Source organism: Microchirus variegatus (genome assembly GCF_963457635.1).
Source record: "Microchirus variegatus genome assembly, chromosome: 11".
Classification (NCBI taxonomy): Eukaryota; Metazoa; Chordata; class Actinopteri; order Pleuronectiformes; family Soleidae; genus Microchirus; species Microchirus variegatus.
Window position 1 is genome coordinate 12,020,623 of NC_139812.1, and position 26,976 is coordinate 12,047,598.

The 26,976-nt window shown below is 41.0% G+C and overlaps 1 protein-coding gene across 1 annotated transcript in view; it reads left to right on the plus strand.

The window, feature by feature from the left end:
• Window positions 1–8,853: 8,853 nt before the first annotated feature.
• adgra1b (adhesion G protein-coupled receptor A1b) overlaps window positions 8,854–26,976 on the plus strand; it is a gene marked incomplete at both ends in the record, with an annotated part of 147,302 nt that continues 129,179 nt past the window's right edge. Inside the window, 2 exons of the mRNA XM_083898137.1 lie at window positions 8,854–9,074; window positions 22,417–22,488. Coding sequence (XP_083754263.1) covers window positions 8,854–9,074; window positions 22,417–22,488 — 293 coding nt within the window. The remainder of the gene's footprint in view (window positions 9,075–22,416; window positions 22,489–26,976) is intronic.

Genomic DNA, 26,976 nt, shown 5'->3' on the forward strand with positions numbered 1-26,976 from the left:
CATTACCACGTTCTACATGCTTGCTGAGCACAGGACTCATTAAGTACTAATTTTCCTTTGTGGACTGGAAGAAAAATTATGACTTGTCTGAGAAATATGTTTATTTCAAGAGTATGTTAGAAATTTCAGGGAAAGGGCGCTGTAACAAGCTTACAGCTTGTAAACAAGCTGTAAGGATCCTGTAGTTGCTCGGAGGCACTTTGCTATCCCAGAGAAACAATTTTGGGAACTGAGATGTTTGTTGCCTCATGACAGTTGAGTAATAAACACCAATATGTGTTCCTTTTTCTTTAGTCAGAACTAGTTAAGATATGTTTAACTGAAATTATTTGTCATATTCTTGTTTTTCACTCATCATACTGGCAGGAGGTGAAAGAATGTGTCTCTTCGGCTGATGAAGGCTATCCTGACTCCTTCTGGAAAGCTTCATGTATATGACCCTATGGTGTCTGAGGCCATAGAGTTTTCTCTTGGCGACACCACTCCTCCTTGTGCCCACAGCCCAATGCATCCTCCCAGCCTTTGCTGTACCAGTGCAGCAGTGGAACATTCTGCGGGGAGGCAGAGCGGCACAAGCCAAACGAACAGTTTTTGGCCGATTAGAGTGTTTTGAGCTTAGCATTCGGTTTGGATGGCAGACCGAGGGGCTTACAGACGTGTGAACTGGAGCACAAAAGGCCACCAGCACATCCTGTCCATGAGAATGTGTCGCTGAAAAGCCTAGTGCTGCTTCATAATCTTGGAGAACTGTATTTTGGTGAGGCAAGACTAAGCCACAGGTTCCTGTGGTGAGCGACACATGCTATTTCCTCCTTCTGTCCAGTCTCTTTGAGGTGGAGCGGAAACAGAACAGAGACGTCTCTCGATTTGAAGGCCGTGTCTTGGATGATTTAAGAATTATTTTAAAAAGGAAACAGTTATTGGATGAAAACTATAGTGGACGTGGGCCTTCATGTAATTGCCCAGCTGTAAGTCTTTCACACTGGCAGCTATGAAGAAGACGTCTCCAGAATGAGCTTAAGCGTGTCTTTTTAATAGAGAAGGCTGCAGGGAGATAAAGAGCGAGCCACCGACAGGCGTGAAATATCTGCCGTGGGAGAGCTTCAGCTCTGACTCTCTGATGACCTATCTCACCACTGAAAACAAGCAGCTACTATATGAGCATGATAGGACGGAACTAAGGGAGCCCCTTGCTATTCTAAGTTTGTAGCAAGCAAGGTCAGAGTTCACATTCAAGCCAACAATCTGGGCTGTTTTAAAGAGGGATATATTATACCCTATTTCTCCAAGTTAACCTAGTTCCCTGGTGTCATAATGAACATGTCTGTGACATGCTTTGGTCAAAATACCATAAGGATGAAGCACCACAGCAGTTCAATCACCCTGTCAAAACAGCCCTGTTAAGAACGCTCTGGTTAGTAGTATCTCTTTAGGTCAGGGGACAGGAAATGATCAGCCACAGAGGCTACTGGGACCTAACATCAGTTAGCATTTGGAAAAGTGATCATTTGCAGGCTCTAGCAGGCACATTGCCGTCATATATAACATGTGTCCACTGGACAGATAAATCCTCTGAGGCTGGAAGTTTGTGTAGAACTCTGTGCTGCACTGTGGAGCCAAGAATAGAACTTTTTTGCGGACTTCCGGTTTTCGGATACCGTTGCCCTCACCAGCACTCTCGCATGTTTTAGGACAAAGCGGAGCTCCGCGAGACAACACTTCCAGGAATTTAGCGCATTGTGGCGTCCCAGTGAGTAAAAAGTTGATTTTGCATAATATGTCCCCTTTAAGATTCATCCTATTACACAATAAATATCTGGTGGAATTAAGTGAAAAAATACATTAGATTCTGATAGGCACACAGCAGATATTATGCATATTTTTCTTTTCTGTTTCCTGCTCTTTATTTGTCAAAGACTTTAAGAATTGAAGAAGTTAATGCATCTCTCTCTCTCCCTCTCTCTCTCTCTCTCTCTCTCTCTCTCTCAAACACACACAATGTATTAGAGTGTGTGCACATCTTTGTGTGATTCTTGCCCTTTTGCAGCTCTGTGATAGAATTATATACAACCCAAGAATAAATCAGATGACATGTAAAGGCCAGCAGGAAAAAAAAAAGCATTGTTTTTGCAATGGTACTATGGTATATATCAACTGTCATTTCAAAATTCTTGTTTTAAAAAGAGATTTAAGCTCCGTGGGGTGTGTGCACCATACTGGCAAAAAGTTTTCAATGTTTTGTTTTGTTCAAGACTGGGAGCGTGATAATATGAACTAATCTTTTTTTCTTTTGTACTCCACTTCCCTTTCTCCTTTTCTGGAAAATGATCCCGTGGTACTTCTCACACTGGGTCCACACTGGCAGGCCGGATTATGGACAGAGACTAGAATACTTATAAGGCAGAGTTCAGTGCTGCACCATAGAAAGAGCTGCGTGGGATTCGCATCCCATGTCTCCCCTCCAATGCTGTGTGTCAAAACAAACGAAATAAAAAGCCACAGTTGAGAAGAAAAGAAAAGAAACATATTGTATATTCTGAGCCTAAAATGTTATTTGTGTCACACACACACATGTTGACGATCAGCAGACAGGAGCCCGGGCCGACTCCAACAATGTTAATGATGACAAATGAGCGGGCTGATGAAATTTTCGTGACGATCGTATTGAGATGTGAAAACAAGAGAGGAGTTTACATCCATGCGCGTTTATGAGACTTGAGGGGAAACAGTGATTACGAATGAATACACTTAGCTTATCGTCCACGGCCTCCCTTGAAAACAATATCGTTGACAAAGCTGTCATGCGCCTGGTTTGTAAATGAGGTGAAAACAAACTCGAGCTCAAACTCATTGCTGGCATCTGGTGTGTGATGCAGTGCTTATATTCTCAGGCGAGGGAAAGTGGAGAAAGCCCGTGGAGGCAATAACAAACCCACACCCTCATAAAAGAGCCTTACAAGATTAATACCAGTAGCCTCTGTTGAGATCATTATACATTTACTGAAGTCCATGTGCTGTACTCTGGTGGTTGGTGGTCAGTGGCTCCACCCTGCTGCTGTAGGAACAATACCGTGCCAGCTCACACCACATGTGTTCCGATCTCTATGGTTTAAAAGTAGCACTGGTTTACCAAATCCTCTCGGCACCTCATTATGTCAGTCTTAGTTATTAATAAAAAATAATAATCCCAAGACTGGAGGGTAACCAGTATTGTTTAGTTTTGAACATCATTTTTTCGTACTCGTCGCTCTTATGTTGGCAGCGCTGGTTTAAACACGGAGACTTTAGATACAGAAAGTGTTTTTTTCAAAAAGCACTTTGCTCATAAACCTGACTTGATCTGATGTGACTTTTCTTGACCACCATGCTGCAGGCTTGAGGCTGGTTAAAAAAACATAGTCCTATGTTTCAAATGTCACAACAATCCATGCTACATATGATATGATAGGATGGGTCTTACCGTTTACCTTTACATCATTGGACTATGTGCAAGACATTTAAAAAGACAGTAAGAGGATTGACTAAGAGGGCTTGTTAAAAATGGTAAAATTTTTGATTCAGACATAAGATGCTGCAGCATCCAACACACAGGGACGCATTTAGGATGAATTATCACTGGAAAAATTTGCCTTACAGTGAAAGTCTGAGTTCACGTAGGATAAACACACACACTGTATCAGAGCTAATGATTGCCTTACTGGTGAACTAAATGAGTTTTCTTCTCCTGGGTATTGCAGGAAAATCTCTATATGGCTCTATGCACTGCATATTTACTGAATGTTTCTCATGAGCTCGGGCCTCTAACTCAGGTGCATTTGGAAGGAAAGTACAGACTCAGTTAAAAGTTGGGGTCTACAAGGCAGGAACACCCAGCAGTAACAGACTACACTGATATATCCTACAACCCCTGTAAGCCAATTAACCATATACTTTCTTTTTTAAAGGGGACATATTATGCAAAATCAACTTTTGAATCATTTAAATCCTTATATTTGGGACTCTGGAGGCCCTGTCAATCGGCAAATTGTGAAAAAAAAGATGACTCACTCATATTTTTGTGGTCCTCCTCAGTCTACAGGAGATAAAACACGCAATGTTGACTTCCGTGCTCATTGGGACGTCACAATGCATAAATCCCTGAAATTGTTGTCTCGCGGAACTCCTCTTCGTCCGCAAAACACGTGAGAGTGCTGCCGAGGGCAACAGTATCCAAAAACCGGACGCCGGCGAAGTCCGCAACAAGTTCTATTCTTGGCTCCACAGTGCAGCACAGAGTCCTACACAAATTTTTCCATATGCTCCCAGTAGCCTCTGTGTCCCTTAGTTTCGTTTTACTTTTTTTTAAGGTGGACCTTTAAGGTGGACCTAAAGAGATACTACTAAACTGAGTGTTCTACTGCTGTGGTGCTTCATCCTTATTGTATTTTGACCAAAGCATGTCACAGACATGTTCATTAGGACACCAGGGAACTAGCTTAACTTGGAGAAATAGGGTATAATATATCCCCTTAAAACATGAGCTAGGCATCAAAATAGTTTTAGGACATTTAAACATCCTATTTTCAACTTTTATACATACGTATATATATATATACATATATTATGACAGTGTGTTTTTTTAATGACTGCAGGTTGAAACCAAACATCCACACACGGTAAAAACCCAAAACAACAGCTTCCGTCCACAGTACAGGAGCACCTTAAAAGAGAATAAGTGAAAATGCCTTGAGCTTTCAACCCAAAAGTCATGGACTAATAATGAGAGACTGACATCCAGCTGTAGCCTGGCCTCTTAAAGTGGAGCAGGTAAATATTTATTGAAGACTGTGATCGCTGCCGGCAATGGCCTATTCATCTCTGTCACCGAGTAATAATGGCGAGCTGCGAACATTAATGTGAGAGAAGGAAAGCACGAGAACATGCTCTGCAGAGAAAACATTGCATTGCATCAGTGCACTTGACTCCATTGTGCACTAATGAGTCTTTATCTTGGCTTAACACGATGACCTGAGGTTGTTTTGATAGTAACATCTAACTGTTATTTTGGAGTGCAAACAACGTTGTTTCTACTGCACCCCAAAAAAGTGTTTTTCATAGTTTAAAAAAAAAAAACAAAAAAAAAAACTCTTGCATGAAAAGAAAACTATTATGGAACAGACGTGAAGACACATGAGTAGTTTAGTGAGCAGCTGTGGCTCTCACCAGATGAACTGTTTCCGCAGGTTCCATTAAAGATGGGTCACTTCAAATGGAGATGTCAGCGATGCCAGGTGACTTTCCAGGTTGGCTTAGCAGGGGTCAGCTGAACTGAAGAAGCACATCCTGTTCACTTACAGGCACAAGATAAATATACATCTGTGCAAACAAGAGTGACTGACAGTCTGAAAGGGCGTCATGGGAGCACAATGTGGAGCCATGTGTGGATAAACACAAAGTACCGGAGAATGGAGTCCATGTTTGCTTGTCAGACTGAGGGAAAGGGAACACGGCCCTGCTCGCAGGGTCAGTGGGAGCGGCTTCAAATCCTCCTTTTGTGCTGTCTGGCCTGCATTGGAGACAATGTGGATAATGAGAGAGGAATTTGGCGTGAGGCACAGTGAACACATACACACAGGGGAAGGAACTTGCCCCGGCCCCAGGGAGCCCATCCAGCCAGCTGTCTCTGCTTCTGTTTCCCCGGGGCCAAACTTTCTACACGGACAATCCGGCAACAAGAGGCATGATTGATGTCACTAGATCCATTGTGGGCTGTTCATGCTTTCGATCCTCGGATAAGATTGAGTTTAAACTGAGGGATTATGAGCGTTAACAGTACACATTGTCTGTATCTGTGTCAACTGGAGTGGACGTGGCAAACTGGAGTGGCTTTTAATGAAAGCTGAACCTGTATATTGTTCCAGTATTGATACAATTCAACATGTTTTACAGGCTTTTTCTTTTTTTTTTATTTGATATTTTAAGATGGCCTCAACAACAACAAGTTCAGCTGTGAAACAGCAAGTCATTAATTCCCACGAGTTCAACATTGTGCTCTTTCCAACTCATATTCTTTATTTATTGCCGTCATTTTAGCGAATCGGTTTCACAAGTGTGTCATTTGCTTGTAAAGTGCTCATTGCCAGCAAGTTCTCGTGCAGCTAATGAAAGAAAAAAAATCTTGACATATGACATAACATCACACTTCATAGCATTTTTAATTTCAAGGAAACATGAAAAATGACTTATTATGAATTCACAGCAGACACAGAGCTGTGTAAACGTGCTTGGCCACTGTTTGGATCAGAGCAGTGATTACCCATAATACTGCTGTTTCCTTCAAGAGGAACAAATATGTGAAAAGATAACATACTTTTTGCACCATAACGGAACTTCAGACACCAAACCCCAAGACTTGATGCTGTGTTGATGCACGGAACTTGGCTGCAGGGGCTACATGCAAGAAATATACAGATATATTATAAGTGATTTTGGGCTTGTTTTTCTGTAAAGTCATGAACAAATATAGGAAGTTGTTGATTGCGGGTTTTATGGGAATGTTCCCAACTCCATGAGTTTGATAGCTTGCTGGATCCATCCATAACTTTGTTCCCTCCACCATCCACCACTCCCTTTCCCCACCCGCACCCTGCTTCTGATTGACTCCGATCCTGCTGGAGTACTAGCCAATCACAGTTAGAGTAGTGTCAGCGAAAGTTCTCGGTCATCCAGGTCATAATCTTCTTCAGTACTGCTTCAGTACGGCTTTGGGCGACTGGACTTGCTTGAGTTGAGTTGAAGACGTTTCGCCTCTCATCCGTGAGATCTGTTCTTATCTGATCTCTTCAGAAGTGTAGAAGCCTCTTGGATGAGAGGTGAAACGTCTTCAGCTCAACTCAAGCAAGTCCAGTCGCCCACAGCTAACTCCTGAAGAACACAGGTAGAGTAGGTAGGTATTTTTTTTTCTGTTTTTCTGACAGTGGGATCCTCTGCAGTCCCTGTTATACAGCTTCCAACACGTCTGAACACTGAAGTCACTTTATACTGTTTTCTGTATTGGTGAGAGATATATTTAAAGGGAAAGAGGAAACATCTGAGTTTGGCTCTATTTTATGACATGTTGGTTTGAAGTCATGGAACTAAAAGAAAATAGGAAGACGAGTACATAAAAAGCAATAATAAATGTGTGGTTTCAGGATCATATTATGTTGCGTGTGCAAGGTTTACGGTGTGTATAATGTACTAGGGGTACAACATGTGCACATGTTCATATCCCATCTGTTTTATAATGTTAAATACATGACTAAAGCTTGTTTTAAGGGGGTCAGCCCTATGTTCCCACAGCCCTATGGTCCCACTACTTGAGTAAAAGTACAGATACCCCTTGCTAAATTTTACTCAAATACAAGTAAAAGTACTACAATCATGTCTACTTGGAGAATGTAAAAGGAATTGAAAGTAAAACCAAGTCATTTTCATCTTTTTACCTTTTACGTTGCTTTATTTAACATTTCTCACTTGCCCACAACACAAAAGCACAATGGCAACGCTCTGACAAACCTCTGCCATGTGTTGGCTCATTCCCGCGATGGACCTGCTGCGTCTTCATCCATTGTTTTCATCTCTCAACTAAATCTGACCATGGAGTTGTTGTTTTAGTAACGTGTACTCACGGTTATGGATAGAAATGTCTTGGAGTAAAGAGTACAATATTTGCCTCTCAAATGTTTTTGAGTAAAGTCATGAGTACTCCCCAAAAATGATAATAGAGTAAAGTACAGATCCCTCAAAATTGTACCTACGTACTGTACTCAAGTAAATGTACTCTGTTACTGTCAAGCTCTGTTCCCACATTTCTTAAATTGAGTGTCAGCGCAGTCTTGGCGCGAAGTCAGGAGTACATTTCACTGCTTGTTGTACACGTATAAAAATTCATATGACAAATAAATAATCTTAAATTTGTGGGAACTGTGGGAACAAAGACACGCTCCCAGTTCAAGACCCTCATATGGTCAATGTGCTGAAGATTTAAAGACAGTTTTGGCCTTGACCTGGCAACCCTGTCAAACAAAATGTGTTTACAATATTTTATATTCCATTCTACCTGTACAGGTGTCAGATTTTAGTTTGTCATTAACCTTGCATCAATTGATCCATTTACTTATTGCATGTAAACATGCCATTGCAAAAGGATTATTTACTATTCTTATCATGAGCTAATAACAGCACTGACTGTCACATTACATGTGTGTCACTGTCAATGGCCTCCTCCTCTTTTTAAATCGAGGTGTAGGTGTCCACGCCGGAGCCTGTCAGGACCCAGCGGGGAGGGACTTTCTGGAGACACTCACATGCGCAACAAGTCCAAGCAGGTCGTGAGAGGATAGAGTGTGATGAGAGAGAGTGAGTGACACACTACACAACACGGCCACGGCGTCCAGGAGCCCGAACATAGGATTTTAAGTGGCTCGTTGTCACCACGGACACTTTTTTTTTTTTGGTGCTCCAGAGGAAGCACGCGTCACAGTGAAATGTATCCGGACTTTAAAAGCGCACAGTTGGAAGTTTCCCCCGTGTGCGCGCTCCGCAGCTCAGAAGACAACGCGGAGGAAGCAATACTATCTACAGAGAACCGCAGAGATGCTGCGTTTGTCACCGCCGAGGTGAAACTTCGCTAGCGAAAGGAAGCGCTAAAAGTTTGCGGCTCGTTAAAACGCGGCAGGTGAGCGGGGAGAACATGAGGTCTGTCCCCCAACAGGAGCACAGGCTGCGCTTCACTGTGAAATGGTCCCGGCTTGTCACAGGAGCTGGAAGGACATAACTTGATATTATTTTTGAAAAAAGAAAAAAAGAAAGAGGGTCGGTCTCAGTTTGACCATGAGAGCGCTGAGTTTACTGTGCATCCTGGTCGGGCTGTGTGAGTCCAGCCTGGCCAACAGAAACTGTCCTGACCTGATCGTTGACAGCTGTCACTGCTCGGCAGAGAGATCCAAGGAGCTGAGCAGGCAGCACACAGTCCGAGTCAAAGTGGTGTGCGAGGATGTGGACCTGATGGATACACTGCAGCCCAGCTTTGTGCCAAACACGACTGTTTCCCTGTAAGTGTGGCTTTCATTTCCAGTTTCACACCACAAAGACACACACACACAATCAGAGAAAAGCTGAGCTCAAAACTTTGGACTGCAAAATATGCACTGATGGAAGTCCAAAAACATTTTTTATTTCCAAATTGATATCATTTTATTTTGCCTTGGTTAAGAGCAGTAACTTGGATTATATGTATAACCCTTTTACATAAAAGGCCAATTACCAATGACAGTGTGAAAATAAACACCACTATATAGTTATTTTGTCAGAACTAGTAATATATGTTGGAAATGATTGGTTAAAGGTGCCATATGGAAGAATGTGGTCAAAAACAGTTACTACATTCAAAAATAAAAATACCAAGGTCTTTTAGGTTTCGTTTTCTGACGTAACTGGCAACCCGTGGTTGCTCGGCAGCTGAGACTCTACTGACTGCAATGATTGGTAAACGGTGGTAGGTGGCGCCACATGCCAAAACATGATTTCAAAACATAAACATGATTTGCAGTCTGCAAAATATTTTTTTGTAATGCAAATATTTTGGCTGTACTGTTGAGCTCAGTATGTTATATGAACATTATTCCTGAGTCTCTGTGACATATTAGGAGGATTTTATGGCCAGTTGATTTAGATTTATTGCATGATGCACCTTTAAATAAAAAAAATAATAATAGTCATAGTTGTGTGGCCCACACATTGGAAGCATTGTTTTTGAAGTTGAGGCCCACCACACATCAAAAGTAAAATACAAAGATATACTGGACAGATACCATTAAGGTGGAAATATCACAAATGAGGTCACTAAACTCAACCCAGATGCGATTTTTGTACCATGTCATTAAAGATAATCTGCCACTAGGGAAGCAGAGAAGAGAAGATTAAAATATGGATTCACAGAATAAATCTTTCTGCAAATGATGGTAAATATTTATGTCATTAATCAGCCTTTTGCATGACCGGGCACCTACAATGATGTGCTTCTGATTAGTGCCTTAGTGGATGATTAACCAAAAGTAATTGAGTCTATCAACGGAAATCTAATCAGCAACAATTTATTGATTATTTTACAGTACTTTGTTGTTTTTGTGTCTGTCGAAATTCTGCGATCATTTGCATTCGGAATGGGACGATGTGATTGAAAGTTGGTCTTGTATATTAATGACTTAATCTCATACAAGATCTGGAATAAATAAGTAATACTTTCTTCACAGTGGATGTTTTTTGACATCAATTGAAGGACAAAACATTAAAGAAGATTCCAGGTTTAAAAGAGCTGGGGGTCGTGCTGTTGTTCAAATCGAGGTCACACTAAATCCTTTACACTTTAACTTGTAAAAGCAGGTTTTCTTCCTAAATTATTTTTTAATTTTTTACTTTAAAGGTCCCATATTATATCCTCTTTCATGTCTGTGAGATGCTAGTGTCTCTTTAGGTCCACCTTAAAGGTCACCTTAAAAAAAGTAAAACAAAACTTAATGGACAGGAAATGACATCAGCCACAGAGGCTACTGGGAGCTAACAGCAGTTAGCATTTGTATCCACTGATAAACAAATAAATCCTCTGAAGCTGAAAGTTTATGTAGGACTCTGTGCTGCACTGTGGAGCCGCTGCTTAGCGAGTGAGCACGCGCTCTGCATGTAAATGTTTCATTAATGATTATATATTTGTTTCAATCACTGAATGAAGCCTGTCATATTTGGGACAAGAGTCAGGACTTTAAATCACTTAAACAAAACTTTTGATCAGCACTCAGCATTTGTTTGTTTGTCATTTAAACCAGTGTGAGGAGAGAGAGAGAGACATTGTTGGCACGGGGCAGGAGAGAGAGAGAGAGAGAGAGAGAGAGAGAGAGAGAGAGAGAGAGAGAGAGAGAGAGAGAGAGAGAGAGAGAGAGAGAGAGAGAGAGAGAGAGAGAGAGAGAGAGAGAGAGAGAGAGAGAGAGAGAGAGAGAGAGAGAGAGAGAGAGAGAGAGAGAGAGAGAGAGAGAGAGAGAGAGAGATCTGCAGGTAGTGATTCATTTTTGTATTTTTAGTTGGATATTGGATGTGAACTGATTTGTATTTCTATGTTAAAATGTTCTATTAAAGAAAATATGCAAGAATATATATCTTTCTGTATGCTTTAAAGTGTTTTAAAAAATTTGAATCGGAATGGGCTAAAATCGGTATCGGCAGGTCAAACTTCTTGAAAAATTGGAATCGGCCCCAAAAATGGCAATTGGTGCATCCCTATCCGCGAGACAACAATTCCAGGAATTTAGCGTCTTGTTACGTCCCAAGGAGCGCAGATAGGGCCTCCAGAGTCCCAAATATATGGATTTAAATGATTAAAAAGTTTATTTTACTTTTAAATCTTCACACGTTTCCCGTGACTGAGGAAAAAAAAATACTGTTTGGCCATTATAGAAGTGCTAAAACAACAAATCTAATGGTGGCCCAAGACTTTTGCATAGTACTGTAGGTCAAATCAGTTGATGACCATCGAATATTAGGTGTTGCTCTCTCCCTGTTCATTTTCAAAAGAGCCTAGTCTTGTTGTCCTAAAAAGTAACTGCTTGGTGTTGCCAAGGTGGCTGATTGGTTTGCCTGCGAGGACTTTTAATCGATCATGAGGTTGGTTGGTTTTATTATTCAGATTATTTAAATGGAAGTACAAGTGAAATATTAATTTTCATCAGCCAGATAAACAGCACAGTAAGATTGTTTTTTTGGCAACAGTGAAAAAAGGAGCATATGAGTCTATTAGACACTAATCTAAAAGGGTCCAAAAAGCCTAGTTACATGATGAGTTCATGTTGTGTAATGTGTATCAGAAGTTCACCAGGATTCTCTCTTATAAATTAGTTTTCATTTGGAGAAATAATGTGAGCTGTAGTGTGAGAGCCTTAGCAGGGGTACATTTATAGATTATGCCCTGTGTTTTGATGTGCAGCTGTATTGTTTTGTTTGACGGTGCACTGATTGAAATAATGGCAAAACAGCTATTCTTTATTGTGCGTTTACACCGTAAGCCGCAACCTGAGTGCTGAGCCCTTATAATTCATGCATCTGCACACGTCTTTTGCCTTTCTATGTGATCTTTGGGGACGTTATTTGCATTGTATTTGCATTGCATTCGCATTAATTCTAGTGTAAATGGATGGATGAAGCGACAACTTCACTTGAGGTTTTGATAACTTTCCCCCACACGCTCTCCTTCCCCCACTGTGTGGATGCACAGATTGACTGCCAGATTAATTGACTGTTTTATTCTCGGGAACTTAACGTCTCCTTTTGGAGTGTAAAAGCAAATACTAAATGTAAAGGCCCTTGACGAGTTATAGCAGACCACTCATTCTGAACTATGAGTGCAGTTGATTAATGGTAGCACTTTGCTTTACTGCACTTTATTTGGAACGGTGTTTGCAGGCTGGGGTGCTTTTGTTCCTTAAGTGGAGACTGGTTAAAGGCTTTGCTTTGTTTTCAACATGTGTCTAAAGGGTGGCAGTGTTCTCGCTGCAGGTACTCGTGAAGTACATTTTATTTAAGTCTGAATGTGTGAATAACAACAAATATATTTTCTTTCAAATCTACATGTACGGTAAGTATCAGTCGAAAATGATTGTTCCAGAGAAATGGCTTCATAATTAGTTGCTGAAAAAGCTGAGGCTGTGTGGATTATGCGTGACCTCCTTTTCCAGTTAGTCATATTCCTTGGTGAACTGTCCTACAGTTGAGTTGTAGCTGGCCAGGAAGCAGTTTTCCTGCTTTAGGAAGTGTGACCTTTGTCAGGCTGAAGTGGCCTCCCTGCTCGGTCTTTTGTTTATGTGCTGTGCAAATAAACAGATATATCAAGGGAAGTATGCACATACCAATCCCCCCCGTAAACTCCATGGATATTTACAAACACAATTCATAAATGCTATCTCAAATTAAAGACTCACTTTGGATCTTGTTGCTTTTCTTTCTCTCTGAAGATTTATGACGAACACTGCACGCATCACCTTGCAAATGGCAGTAAATTAAAGCCGTTTATGAATGAACATTTGCATAAATAATAACTAAAAACCATCTATGAGTGTGTCAGTAACCCTCCATACAGGAAAACGGCATGTCCATATTAACACCTCTGCCTGTTTCCCTTATCGTCTGTGGGGAGAGGTTGACGGCTCTGTTGACTGCGGGACCTATCGGGTGTAATTGTTTCTTCAGCAGTCGGCCTCTCTCTGTGGAGAGTAGCAGCTCAGATTGTAGCTGACACCTGTCTGAGGCAATGCGGTGACAACAGGACGCACTTCTCATCCCGGGGGGAGAAGAGGAACAGATTGTGAGTAGAGGGAGTAGAGTGAAGGAGCCATTCTTGGAACAGGAGGATTGTGGGAAAAGTGGGGATGGGAAGTGTTTGGTAAAGCATCACTTGACTGAGGCTGATTTAGACAATGGAACTGCTGCAAACTGATTGTTCAGAAGGGGAACTGCTTGTCGCACTGTTGTCACTGATAGAGGCTACAGGTGCACACTGTGTGCTTACATAAATAAAAACATTAAGATTGTACTATGTTGTCATTTCCTTGTGCTCTGAGCAACGAGTTGCAACCAGACCGAGGTCACGTTTTATATATGGGTCGGACAGACACGGAGTATTTATTTTTACCTGCTGAGCGCACTTGAGTGTGTGTGTGTGTGTTACAATATTGTGTTGTCTTGTAAACTTTATTTGTAAGTTCACTCTAATCACCATTACTGTGTCATTGTGAACACAGCTGCTTTGAAAACCCCGCACTCTACACTTCAACTAGATGACAGAAAAAAGACGAATGTTGGTGTTAACACTGAAACACTTAGCAGCTAAAGAGAGATACCAATTAGAAGCTGGTGAGGAACAAACAAAGCAGCACTAAATGTGCCGAGAACGTGTCATAGAATTAATTGAGAAACCACAAACCTTGTAGGAAAACAATTTTTTTTTTTAACTTAAGCATTCAAGTAAAAATCCAAACTTAAAACAGTGCAGAAACATTGAACTCGGTAGGATGGCACGATACCGATATCTACTGATACCGATATTAGTCAGATAGAATCATTTTCGATATGAACATCACATTTGTACTGAGTTATTTCAAATATTGTTGTCCCACAAAGAGGAATTAAACGTTCCAAACATGACTCAGTGCATGTGCATAGTGACAAATGCGATATAGGATTTTTGGATTGTGTCAGATCAGTCTGATATCCGATCTAGTGAATCAATCATTAAACATAAATGGCATGCAGTCAAATACACTGCATGCATAAGCTATTGGAGAGGACAGGTTCATGGACATGTTTATTTTTGCATGATAAAAGGGGTCAGAAGTTTACAATGTTGCCTCCTTGTAAAACAAATGAGACGCACATGAACACAATTTCACAAGTTTCCTTTCCTAAATAGACTTTTTCTGCATTCTCTCATCTTATTATATAGTACTGCTAAGAATATCATTCTGTTTATTCTTTTTTGTTGCCCTCCTCTCTCTCATTTGCATCCTCGCTCTTATTTTCTCTTGCTGTTGTTTCTTGGGGGCTTCTTTCTCGTCTGCTGAGGTGGTGTTTGTGCTCTACTCTCTCCGAGTTCTTCTGCATGAATATTTCATTGACGTGCACATATGCACATGCATCGACTCCCTGACGACAACCTGCGAGTGTGTACAGCGTTGTGCCATGTGGATCTGCCAATTGGGTTACGGAGGTGTGACCTATTTGACCAATATTTTGCTTCCAACATTTCAAGCGCAGTCACTTTGTCACTCACTTGGCGTCTCCTGTGTCAAAGTCCACTGATATGGAAGATTTAAATACTGCTAACGGTCTGTCTTTAGATGAATTAACTCTACAAAATCAGTTTTAATCCCATAGGGTGAAACGATCTTTTATCCCCAGCTGTTTCTCCTCTCTATCCAGGAGCGTGTTTGCTTGTGTTCTCCATGAGTTCAAGATTGGTGAGGTCAGGGTCGAGCTGCATGTTAGAAACTGCCGGGCTCTTTGTTGCCATTGATAAAAAAATGTCAAGGTTCACTCTCTGTGTCTGTGTATTGAAACATTATTCAGAAATGAATGATGCAGGTCCACTCGCCTTCTGATTGGCTGCCTGAATACGCTCTGTTACCGCAGCTCATGTGGCGTATTTTCAAGAACCTGCAAGGCCTTAGACGATAATGATTCACCGATCTGTGAGTTCATGACTGGTGGCAGAGAGAGGACACCGTAAATTGTGCTATAGTCTTGAAAAACCAAGAATATGTCGAAACCCAGACTTCCCAGCTGAAAATATTAGGTGAAGATAAACAAAGTGTCTGCCAAGGATACATCTTTGCTCCGTTTTTCCCTGCCTCCTCCCTACAGTGCTGAGTAAATACTAATGTCACTTAAAGGGTCATAAATTTGACAGAGCAGAGGAGGCCAAGTTAGAGGCACGTTGTCTCTTTGCTGTTTTCAGGTTCATTGTGAAATAATGACATTAAAACCCTGATGTGCGCTGCTTCTGTTCACAGTGGAAAGCACTATAGCTAAGTCTTGCTTGTCTCGCAGGAGCTTTGATGTGCCTTAATCTGTGCTATGTGATGGTGTATGTGTACATGACTCTTGTGAAAGTGAGTGCTGTGCTTGAGTCAATGAGTCACAGTATGTGTGTGTGTGTGTGTGTGTTTGTGTGGCTGCAAATATACAAAATCAACTCACTTATTCCATGATTCTCTGCCAAATGATGATTTAAGATTATGGTTTTCCAAACATTTCTGCTCACACTTTTTTGACATATTAATTTACCGTACTTACTCACTTTTGGGTGAAATTTAGGGATTTGTTTTGAATCCATTTGGGTCCACATGAAGATGAAGTAGTGGTTAGTGCTGTTGCAGCAAAACGACCTGGGTTCATGACCTGGTTGGAACAAGTGCCCTTTTTCCATGTTCTCCCCATGTATGCGAGTTACTCCGGATACTCCAGGTTCTTCCGAAAATATGCACACAATTGTCCATAGGTTTGAACGTGAGAGTGAATGGTTGTTTGTCTCTGTGTGTTGGTCCTATGATGGACTGGTGTGACCCTGCCTGTGTCAGCTGTGATTGGCTCCAGTGACCCGCGACCGTCATGTGGAGGATAAAGCGGGTGACATGGATGGATCGATGAAATCCATGTAAATTGCATAGCCTGCATACAAAACAAATAAAAAGAAAAGGGACAGACGCATTGCTCTGTGTGGCTACTAGTGTTAAAAACTCAATCACCAATCGAAAGTTTTATTTTGGATTTTTCCCCCCCAAGTTCTACACACAGAAATAATGTAAACAAGTTGAGAAGAAGCCCTATAGCCTTTGGTATTTTATAATAAATAATAGATAAAGCATTTTGCAGTATTAAGCATACTGTAAATTTTGCAAAACTCTATTTGTGACTACATTTACATTTACATCTACCCAGTTAGTAGTAGTCACAGATTTTTGACTAAATGATGACTTAACTTTAAGCTTAAATACTAGAAAAAATAACCCTGACCCTAACCCATGCCATTTTGTCTTTTAAGTTTTAAGCTTCCTTTTGAATATGCATATTTAACAAATTAACAGTTTACCATCTCAGGCAGTCTCCTCTAGATATGATGACAAGGTTTGTTCCTACTTGGACTGAACAATTAATTGGAATAGAAATCGTATTGTGGACTGCTGCAATTTTCAAATTACGGGAGGCACAATATTTTCTTAAAGCCTTAACATGTGTGGCCTTTACATATCATGTTCTACAGACTGAAGAAAACATTGTTGTTTCTCACAGATCTGCACAGATATCACAGTAATCATTTGAAATATGTTATTCAAATAAAAATTAGAATTTATGATGTTACAAGAAAAGCACTCGGAGAGAGCAGACCTCTGCCAAGGCAGCTCAGCCCCCCACCCCCACGGATCACGCCCAAAATGTAATCACTTGTTCCTGGTCCCATTGTGGGGTTCCTGAAAATTTCATCCTCCTGGCGAAGGTCAAAAATGTGTTTTTCAATCAAAGTGATCACAATTAGATATTTATTCACTATCACTCACCTCTACTTCATATGATTTGTACAACTAGCCCCTAAATGTCTGGTTCCCTACCAAGGTCGATGCTTGTGATATGATGAAAATATGTTGTTTTGCTTATAGCTGCATAAGAGGAAGTGGCTTGAAACTTTGAAAAACTTCACATTAATCTTTACTCAACTTGGTCCTCATGATTGGTGCATTGGATGGCATCTGCTGACCGAGACTATTTTTGTTTTTTTTTCGTTCTCGATAATAACCGGCTGGATGTCTCTGGTGCATGTCAGTCCAGCTAGTTCCGAGAGTGGTGACCTTTTGCTGGAAATGTCCCAGCTGTGTGTGCAGAGAGAATGCCAGAGCTTCTGTTTTAGGGAAGAGTTGATATGAATCTCGTCCACTTGTTTAATTAGCCCTGCTGTAGCCTCACAGCCTTAGGACAAAATTATACAGAGACTTTGACGGAAAAAATATTCTGGGCTGCAGCTATAAAACTACTTTTATTGTTGATGAATTTGTTGAGGGCTGTTTCTCTTAAAAGTCAAAAGAGATGATGGAAAAAATATATCAAGAGCCTTTTTCCTGTTTTATCTAATTGACAGTTTTGATTGCACCTCAGAAAATAATGCACAGAATATAGATGCCGACAGAAATAGCTGGATTGGCTGGTATCATTGATCCTGTCCAGACCTGGAATTAATGTCTGTGCTGAATTATAGAATCATGAGCAGATCATGCTAAGTACAGTTTTGAATTCTCCCAATACATCCTCAGATGGGTCCTTAGCTGTGATTTGATGACACATTCCTTACCATGCATGAATGCAATCTGTCCTAGGGATGGATTAGAGTCTCCTCAGCTGAAGTCATGTTTTTTTTTTTAATGATAATTAATTTGCAGCTACTGCAACAATATTAAAATTGAAGGGCATTTCATTTCTTTTATTCTGACAGTTAAACCTTCATGTCACAGCAGTGCAAGTAGAGCCAGGATTCACTTGAACTTGATGATGATCAGATCACTAAGGAGGTACTGTAGGTTTAAACCAAGTCTGAACATGGCTCAAAACAATACCGTCAGTGTATACAGCAGATCTTACCAATATACCTTTTATGCAACATGTAATTTGTTTTTGTAGACGAGTATTTCTGGTGTTGGTCAACTCATCACAATGATTCCTCACAGTAAGACATACAGCTTTTTACTTAACACTACATTGGAATAGTATTTGGTATTGGTCAGTGCCCAAAGCCCAGGTATTAGTTAGAATAAGCACAGATTTGTGCGTCTCTAATTTTGACTCAGGAAGTTCAGCCAATCCCCATTACTTGGAAGAAGACTTAAATGATGGCTATCAAAATAATCCCAGATTTTATTTTCTGCTGATTTGAAGGACTGTTTCAGTTGTAACCGGGTTTGCAAGGATGCTCAGTCATCCAGATTATTATTATCCAAGAAGGCAATCAAGGCCAATTGGTAATTGGTAGTAGATACTTCTTGCATGGTCATCTCCAGCTGTGAGGACTTGAAGCTCTCTTTTTTATTGCTGTGGTAATAAACTTTTAATACAGTTTACCACGCAGGAGTTTGAATAATCACCATCAAAAGTATTATATCTTTAAATGAGTGGCTTATATTTCATTGGAAATGGGTATGTTGATTGTTGCAATGTGCAACCTGACCAGCAGGTGCCACTGAATCTGCCAAACTGATCCTCGTACATGTTTCTTGTATTGTCTGGATGTGTTCCAATAGTCATTATAGCATTGCGCTAAAACAACAAATCTAATGGAGGACCAATACTTTAACACAGTACTGTAGACATGCCTATGACCATTTGCTGTAGCCAACAGACAAATTCTGTGGTCCCCTCTCTTACCGAAAGCAGCTTATCTGCAGAGAACATAATTGATAATGTAAATAGAGAGTTGGACGGTTGCTCCAGAAGTTTGTCATGGGCTGTTTACACAATGTTCAATTCTGTTTTTCCTGTTATTTCCTGGACATTACACAGAGGCCTGAGATAGGCATGTAGGGGTCAGCAAGCAGACACATACACACACACAAACACACACACACAGAGGCAGCGTAGCAAAGCACAGGACACGCTTGAGTTTGCACAAACAGAGGCTGCCTGTCCCTGAGCGGAGCGTCTCTCCGCAGAGGGAGGTGCAGCGGTCTGGGGAACAGAAGGAGACATGGGACAAAACGCAGCGACGGCGCTGGTATCTCATGTTCTCAGTGTTGACAACCTCAACTTCATCTCTCCAATTGTACGTGGCTTTAAAAGGAGCTGCTGCTGCGGTATTCAGGAGCCCTCAAGTGTTTGGGAGCGTTTATAGTAAGGCCCTTGAAATTAAAAAAAAGAAGAACTCCACTTGGCCTCTGAAACTAAAACTATTATGAGGTATTTTGTTATATTTCTATAAAATCTGTGTAAAATCATGTGAAATTCACCAGTGCTGTTCTCCAAGCAGTTTCTCCTCATGCCCACATGACTCCCTGCTGGCTTCATCCACTTCATTTTTTTGCTTTTTGAGAGCTCTGTGTCAAGTTCAATCCAATGTGATAGAACATCATATAATATTGATGTATGGATCAACAACAATGAAGTTCTATATGAACAGTTGCTTGCTCACTTTTGCTCCTCTGTACATCTCAAAGTCCATTTCCATAAAGCATTGAATTGCACATACGTTGTTCGAAACAAACCCTGCCCGTAAAAGATTAATCGTCTGATAGCAACTGTAACTAGCTCATGCCACATTTGTTGATATAGTTTATACTGGTGCCTTATAGTCATTTCAACTTAATTTTACTTCCCTCAGATTTAATCATAAATCCATAACTGACCAATTCTGCATGCTTTAGCAGACTGCTATAGTGTATTCGGGCCAAAATTGCCATCATTGTAGTGAATTGTTGAGCTATTTATAACAGTGGCGTTAAAAGGAAGTGAACAGACTCTCCATAGACATGCTCTGGTAAGGGTCATGTTATTAGCGAACAATACACCTAATTAATATGTTGTAAAAACAACAAAAATACTTCTAACCCATCTATACAAATCATATTTATATATTTCCACCCATGATCAGAGACAGACAAATATACAGGCTCTAATCACAAGCCTATTTGTTTTTCCCTAAGTTTGAATTGTTAGAAACTCCTGCATCTTTTCACTGCTGTGTATTTATCGTTATCACTAGAAACAGCATATGTACAGTGTGCTGCCCTGGAGAGCTCAATCATGTATTATACAGTATATCTTCTGTAAAAGCCACTGCATGATTTTTGTCTTGCATCTCTCAACTCTGACTAATTTTCTTATTCTGGGCGAGGCCCAAAATGTAAATCCAGTCTTGGATGTTGACATGAATTTGCTGACACAAGTTTGTGTCCATCCTGGCCTTTTGCTGAGATGGAACTTCCTGTCTTCGTTGCTGCTTTTTCCTGCCAAGACAGCTGTTATTATTCTGGGAAGAGATGGGTACTTTCCCCAAATATTATGCATAAGCATCCCTGTTATTATTAAGTAACAGAATATTAATATAAATGGCACGAGTGCAAAACGAAAGGAAATGCACCGTTAAGCATGTTTTTTTTTGTGTGGTTCATTCATTCTTTTCTTCAGATTGACCTAAATGTTTATCTTTTTTTTTTTTTTTTTTATCTGTGTGCGAGTCCTCCACCATGATCACACTTCCGCTTAGATCCCCAGCAGTTTGACCGAGCTATCTGCCTGTTCAGCACAAGGCATTGTGGGATCCCGCTGCTTAATCCTGGGGTTAAAGCTGAGTGTACATTCCCAGCATCCATAAAAAGCACTCTGTCGTCACAGAGAAGACTGGTGACACATCCCAATTAGCTTTCTCCCTCTAAACCTGGCCAGTCACTTGAAGATTCCACCTTATTAAAAAAAAAAGAGGGAGATGGAAACGTCAGAGAGGGAAATGACCTTGTCTGGGTGAGTGTATGTTTGTGTGGTCATGTGCTGTCACAGAAGATAAGCATAATCACACATGCATAGTGGGGCTTTAGCCATCAAATCACAAGGGCATGCACATATCCACAGTGTCACAGAGACAGAGGCGTTCTGCAGCGGATGATTTAAGAGCCGGCTGCAGAAATCAATATTTTAGCAGACATGAAATCCACAAATGCTGTCCACTGTGTATTTTAAAATGATGTGAATCTTGACTGTAGAATAAGCGCGCCATAAATCATTAGCTGCCGCTCCCATTGTTGCACTGTGGCTTTGCGGTTTGCATAAATCTGCATTTTGTGTGAAATATTTAGCACTTGTGGCCAGTAGTTGTCAGTTATATCGGTTTTTAAATGCAATGTTTAGTATAATCTATAAATTACATTTGTGTCACCTTGAGTTTCTTCACATTTCCAGAACATTCTGCTATTTATATAATAAGGCTCCTGCCACTTAAACTACTTTGTCCTATCAGTTATAATTCCAGCTACTGTCATAAGTGCTCAAATGAAAAAAAACACATTTGGACATCCAGCTCAATGTCAGAGTGGCCACTGGTCAGCTGACTGAGTTGGTGTCTTCAGTCACTTCCTCTTTATTCTTTCTGCCAGGTAATTTTCTCTGACAGTTAACATTTTTCATACGTTTGGTTTTTATTCGATCTCATCATCTGTGACAGATGTCAGGTTGTTGGCTCTTTTGGTAGATTTTCTTTGTGGTTCATTTTTGCATTTACGATATCTGGAGACGCTTGTCATGAATTTGATTTCTTCTGCGTGGCAGCAGAACATGTTACACCAGCTGTCACCGTCTTCTTCAAGTAAACTGAAATAATGACGCATATACAGATTTTTCCATCTATTCTGTCAGTTTCTATCTATATCATTCATCCAAAAAAAAAAAAAAAAAAGGGAACTGTAGTGAGGAGGACATGTTGCTACTATATTTGAAGTGGATGCCCTGCTTCACCTTGGAAATTAATTCATCACATAAAGATCCCTGTGGTGCTTTGAATTGATTTGTTTGCTGCTGGAATGTGAGCAATGGGTGATTGAATTGTGCTGAACTGGCATCTCTGTGAGCTTTCCTATTAGGTTGATATTTTGACATGGTGCGAAGGCGGTTGGATCATTATCTATTTTTACCACAGACACCCGTAAATAATATGGAAACATGCCTGGGATGAGTTATTTAAAGTCTCAAGAGACATAAATTGTTATCTTGCGTCGACATATTGACAGAGGATGAAGCATTTTCCCCCAACTTAATTTTTGTGGTATCTCCTTTTGCTCATTGTTTATGCTTCCCTCATCTGTGTTCATATTCTTTGCTCCTGAACAGGAACCTGAGTAACAACAAGATCTCCCTGCTGAGGAACGGCTCCTTCTATGGCTTGGTCGCCCTGGAAAAACTGTGAGTAAATCAAGCTCTCGTAACAATTTTGTCCTCCCAAAAAATTTTAATAGCTGTCACCTCAGCAGTGGTGTGATTCTAAAGCAGGGAAAAGGCACAGGGGGGAGGGGGGGGGATATGGTGGGAGGTAGGTGCTCCTTGGCGAGATTTACCCTGCGGGATTCTTGCCAGCAATTTTCACCTTTTAGCCCTTGTGCTTAGCCTTTATTGCCACAGTAAATGTTCTAAAAAGGGATAATATATGGCGTCATATAAAAATGCCTAATGCAGAGCAGGATCAGGAGCTTAGACAGTGTGACTGACTGAGTCCATATCAATGATTCTCACAATATATGTGGTGTCCCGGAGGGCGTTATATATGTGCAGCTTGATGATGAGCTCCATGATGGCTGCTCTGCCTCTTCCAGCCTGCCCCCCTCAAGTCAACTATTGATTGCCTTCCCCTCCGTCCAGCTCATTGATGACTGCTCTTCTACCTGGTGGTGACACTGACATTGGCTGATGATGATGATGATGATGATGATGAGGAAACCAGAGAGCAGCTGAAATCACAGCGCAGAATGGCTTTATAACTCTCTCCCCTTCAGTCAATCCTCCTTGGATAGATGTGCGCATTCTCTCACTTGCGCATATTAAGCCTGGGTTGAATGTTATCACAGTCCATCTCTGACTAGACGACAGCTACATTCAGGTCAGAATAATGCCAGCAGTATAATTCTTCCCCTCTTCTACTTCTGTTTGGACGGATGTGCCACCGTACGGCTTGCAGGATGATGTCACCTGTCTCCCCGGGTCTTATTAGTCCCATTTAATCATTTTAACCTCATCCCTCCAGCCCTGCTGGAGTGATGGGGGAGATGATTGCAAGGATTTTAAGGACACGCAGCCAAAGGTTTATTTGGATGACCTCTTGGAGCAGCAGTTTGCGTGCCCTATCCTTTCTTTCACTTCCCTCTCAGGGTACAGCCCGTCCATCCATCCATCCATCCATCCTACCACCTACCAGCATTTGGCAGGGAAATGTCCGTCACTAGCAGTTGATGCCAAGCCAGGTAGTCGAGTGAGTTGAAAGTGCAGCCAGCTGTTCTGTCATATGGCCCAGCTGACTGACTGACTGCCCGCATGGCCGGTTGACTGACTGGATCTAGGGGATGCAGCCAATTGGGAGCTGATTGACAAGCTTAATAATGCATGTGTGTGCGTTTTGCATGGCTTCTACTGCAGCTGTGGAATCTGTGTACTTGAACCAACAGACCTTTTAGGGCAGAATGGAAACATGGTGATCCCAGAGCAAGTTTATTTAGCATGAAATGGAATTTTCATTAAAGAGTTAGTTTATCCAAATTACGCAATTATTTTCTTATTTAGCTCTAGTGGGATTTAGCCATGTGGGTAATTTAGGTTTAATGCCTCAGATTAATTTTTTGACTAGAGATGCTTTTTCTACCTCCACCCCAAGGCAATGGATGTTTTGGGATTTCTTTTGCTCACAGCATTCACATTTTATGTGCCCTTGCTTGTGGATCCATGAGGCTGCATTTAGTTATATATATTATATGATCACCACAGTTGTTGCAATTCATCCTCAGGCAATCCTGAATGTCTGTCCCAAATGTCATAGAAAACCCACCAAATAGTTGTTGAGACGTCTTAAAATGACCAGCGTTGACATTTTGGAAACTGCACATTTTATTTTTTTCTGGTGTAAAGAAAGTGAAAACTAATTACAGCCACTACTGTGGCTTATTTTCAGTAACTCTATTTCTAGAGAGACTCATTACATTTGATATCCTTGTGTCTTAGCCAGTATTTCACGACTATTTAATGATAATTAAAGTTGCCCTATTTCGACAACGGCAATGAAGATAAGATGACTTTAATTACTTATGGGTCAAATGTAAATGCAGCCAATAGTCTTGCAATTAAAACCCATAATCAAATGCCCAAAATAAAAGGTTTTATTACGAAGCTGGTCCACGGAGGATGTAGACCTGTTCTCACAGACTAAATACAATTCCTTGTGGTGAATACCGACCATTACAGTATGTGTAAAATCCTCTCAGGGTCCTCCTACAGTTTGTAAACAGCATTGTTTTTTTTTTCAACAGTTAAATATATGTTTCAGTAAATGTGTAAGTTGATGTACCATATGCACCAAATTAAACTTTATTAGAATTTGAGCTTGAAATCATATCATTCCACCCTGATAATGCAGTATTGATATTCATAATGATATTTGCCAGAATATAAAAAAAAAAAAGTAAAAGTAAAAGTGGGTAAATGTAATTAAAAAAAAAAAAAAAATTGATTGTGACTAAACCTGATATATCATCGTTATAAAAATATTGCTCACTGTTTATGACAACATCATACAAACATTTAAATGATGAGATTGGGCCCGCCTGTGGCCCAAGGACCACCAGTTTGAAACCTCTGACATAGAGAGTTTCAAAATGAAGGCTTCGGATGTTGATCAATCCATGTGGACACGAGCCCATTACCATCAGCTAAACCGAGTCCCACGGGAGTAGAACCAGAACCAAGCCCATCACTGTTCTCAAGTCAGGACACTGAATCAAGCTTATAGTATTTACAGCTGCCAAATATTGATATTTTACCAATTAAATGCATTTCCCCACTGTCATTGCAAGATCTCATCAATCCCCCCTCCCTCTGTCATGTGCTTCACTCAGACACTGACACATGCAGACACTGCTGCACAGCCAGAGCCTCGGGTAAATAGTGAAAAGTAACTTGAAAGCCGTAAAGGCTTCTAAAAATGCCTTGCTCATCAAAAATCCGGCAACAGAGCCCACACTTTTGGGGGACATAGGAGGCTGCTGTACAGAGTGGTATCAGGGAGGGTGAGCATCCCACTGTGGCTGCCGCAGCACAGGCTACATCCCTGAAAACGTGCTCTTACGAGGACACCCCTTGGGGGGGGTTTTAATGCAAATGTGGCTTTGATCAGTCTAAGCTGTAAAAGAGGAAATATTCCTCCTGGCTCAGGTGTGGAAAGGTCAATAAGAATGTTAATCTTCACTGAATCCATATACATCCTGCAGCACAGTGGCATAAGTATTGTGATAATATCGTTTTGTGAAGCCTCTGGCAATTCCCGACCCTAGACATTATATCGAAGACAGAAGTACTGATGTCTGCCTTTTCCTCTTTTCTCAGCAATAATTAGATAATTCATTTTAAAAGAAGATTTTTTCCCCCCCCTTAAAATATACTTGAAATATGACTTATCCTTTGAAGGTCATGGTCGGAGCTGAAATCAGTCCCACCTGACATTGCAGGAGAGGCAGGACACATCCTGAACAGGTCGGCATGTTATTGTGAAGAGCACATCCAAACAAATTGATTTTGAAACTCTGTTTTGAAATATTGCCATGGAAACAGTGAAGTAACACAATGTAGGATTTGCTCCTGGGTTCCACTTCAGTTGGTAAACGGTATTGTTTGTCACTTCACCCCACGGAGTGGGAGTGAAGTATTGTTTTAGTGGCTCTGTGTGTCTGTTTGTTTGTGCTTCCACACTTGCACTTGTCAATATGATCAACAGAGGCCGCCAGAGGCTTGTTGTGTGAATGGGGTGAAGTCTGCCATCTCTGATTGCCTTGTTCCACTTGTGTAACTTTGTCGCTTCGTTTGCTTCCTCGTTCGAGCGAGGGGAGAGGGAAGGAGATGGTTGGAAGTATGTCGTAAAGAAGAATTTGTATTCTTCTTATTATTTTTTGTGGTGCGGACCCCAAATCAGAAGCTACATAGTTCCAATTCATATCCCATCACTCTGTGTGAACATCTAAGCATAGAGGATGTCATTTGCTGTACGGACTGTAAAGCCCTTTGAGGCAAACTGTGTTTGTGATGTTGGGCTATTTAAATAAAAGTGACCTGCCTTGACTTAAATGGTGTTGGCAGTTAAATGTTATTTGCTGTGAGTGTACTGTTTATTTATTTTTTCTTTAGTGTTTTATCTATATAGGCTCTATTTCTCCATATATTTATATTCAAAAGAGACGCCTCACTGAGCAATGCTGTAGCAAACTGAACATACAGAATGAACCTCAGCTCAGGGCAGAGACATCATTAAAATTCAGAGTGGCATCTGCAATTGCTCATTCTGAGAAGTAGGTGGTGTGTAGGGTGCGAAGGGGTGTCCTTTAAATGTTTTTTTGCTAATCCTGTTCCTACCACAGGGTGACATTTATTGTGTCCCTCGTGGATCTGTCACCCTGGGCGGTGATTGATGAGGGCGTGGCAGACCGCTGAAGGACATCCTCATCCTGCGGCTGCTTGTGCATAACAATGAATGACAGGGTGAATTCTAGACACTGAGAGCAAAGTGCAGGTGGGAACATTCAATGAGCACATGATCATAAAACAAATGGTCCCTGGGGATTTCCTCCAATGATCGGAGATCAGAGGTTAGTGGCAGGAAGAGCAGGAAAAAAAAAAAACCACAATATTATTGACCGATCT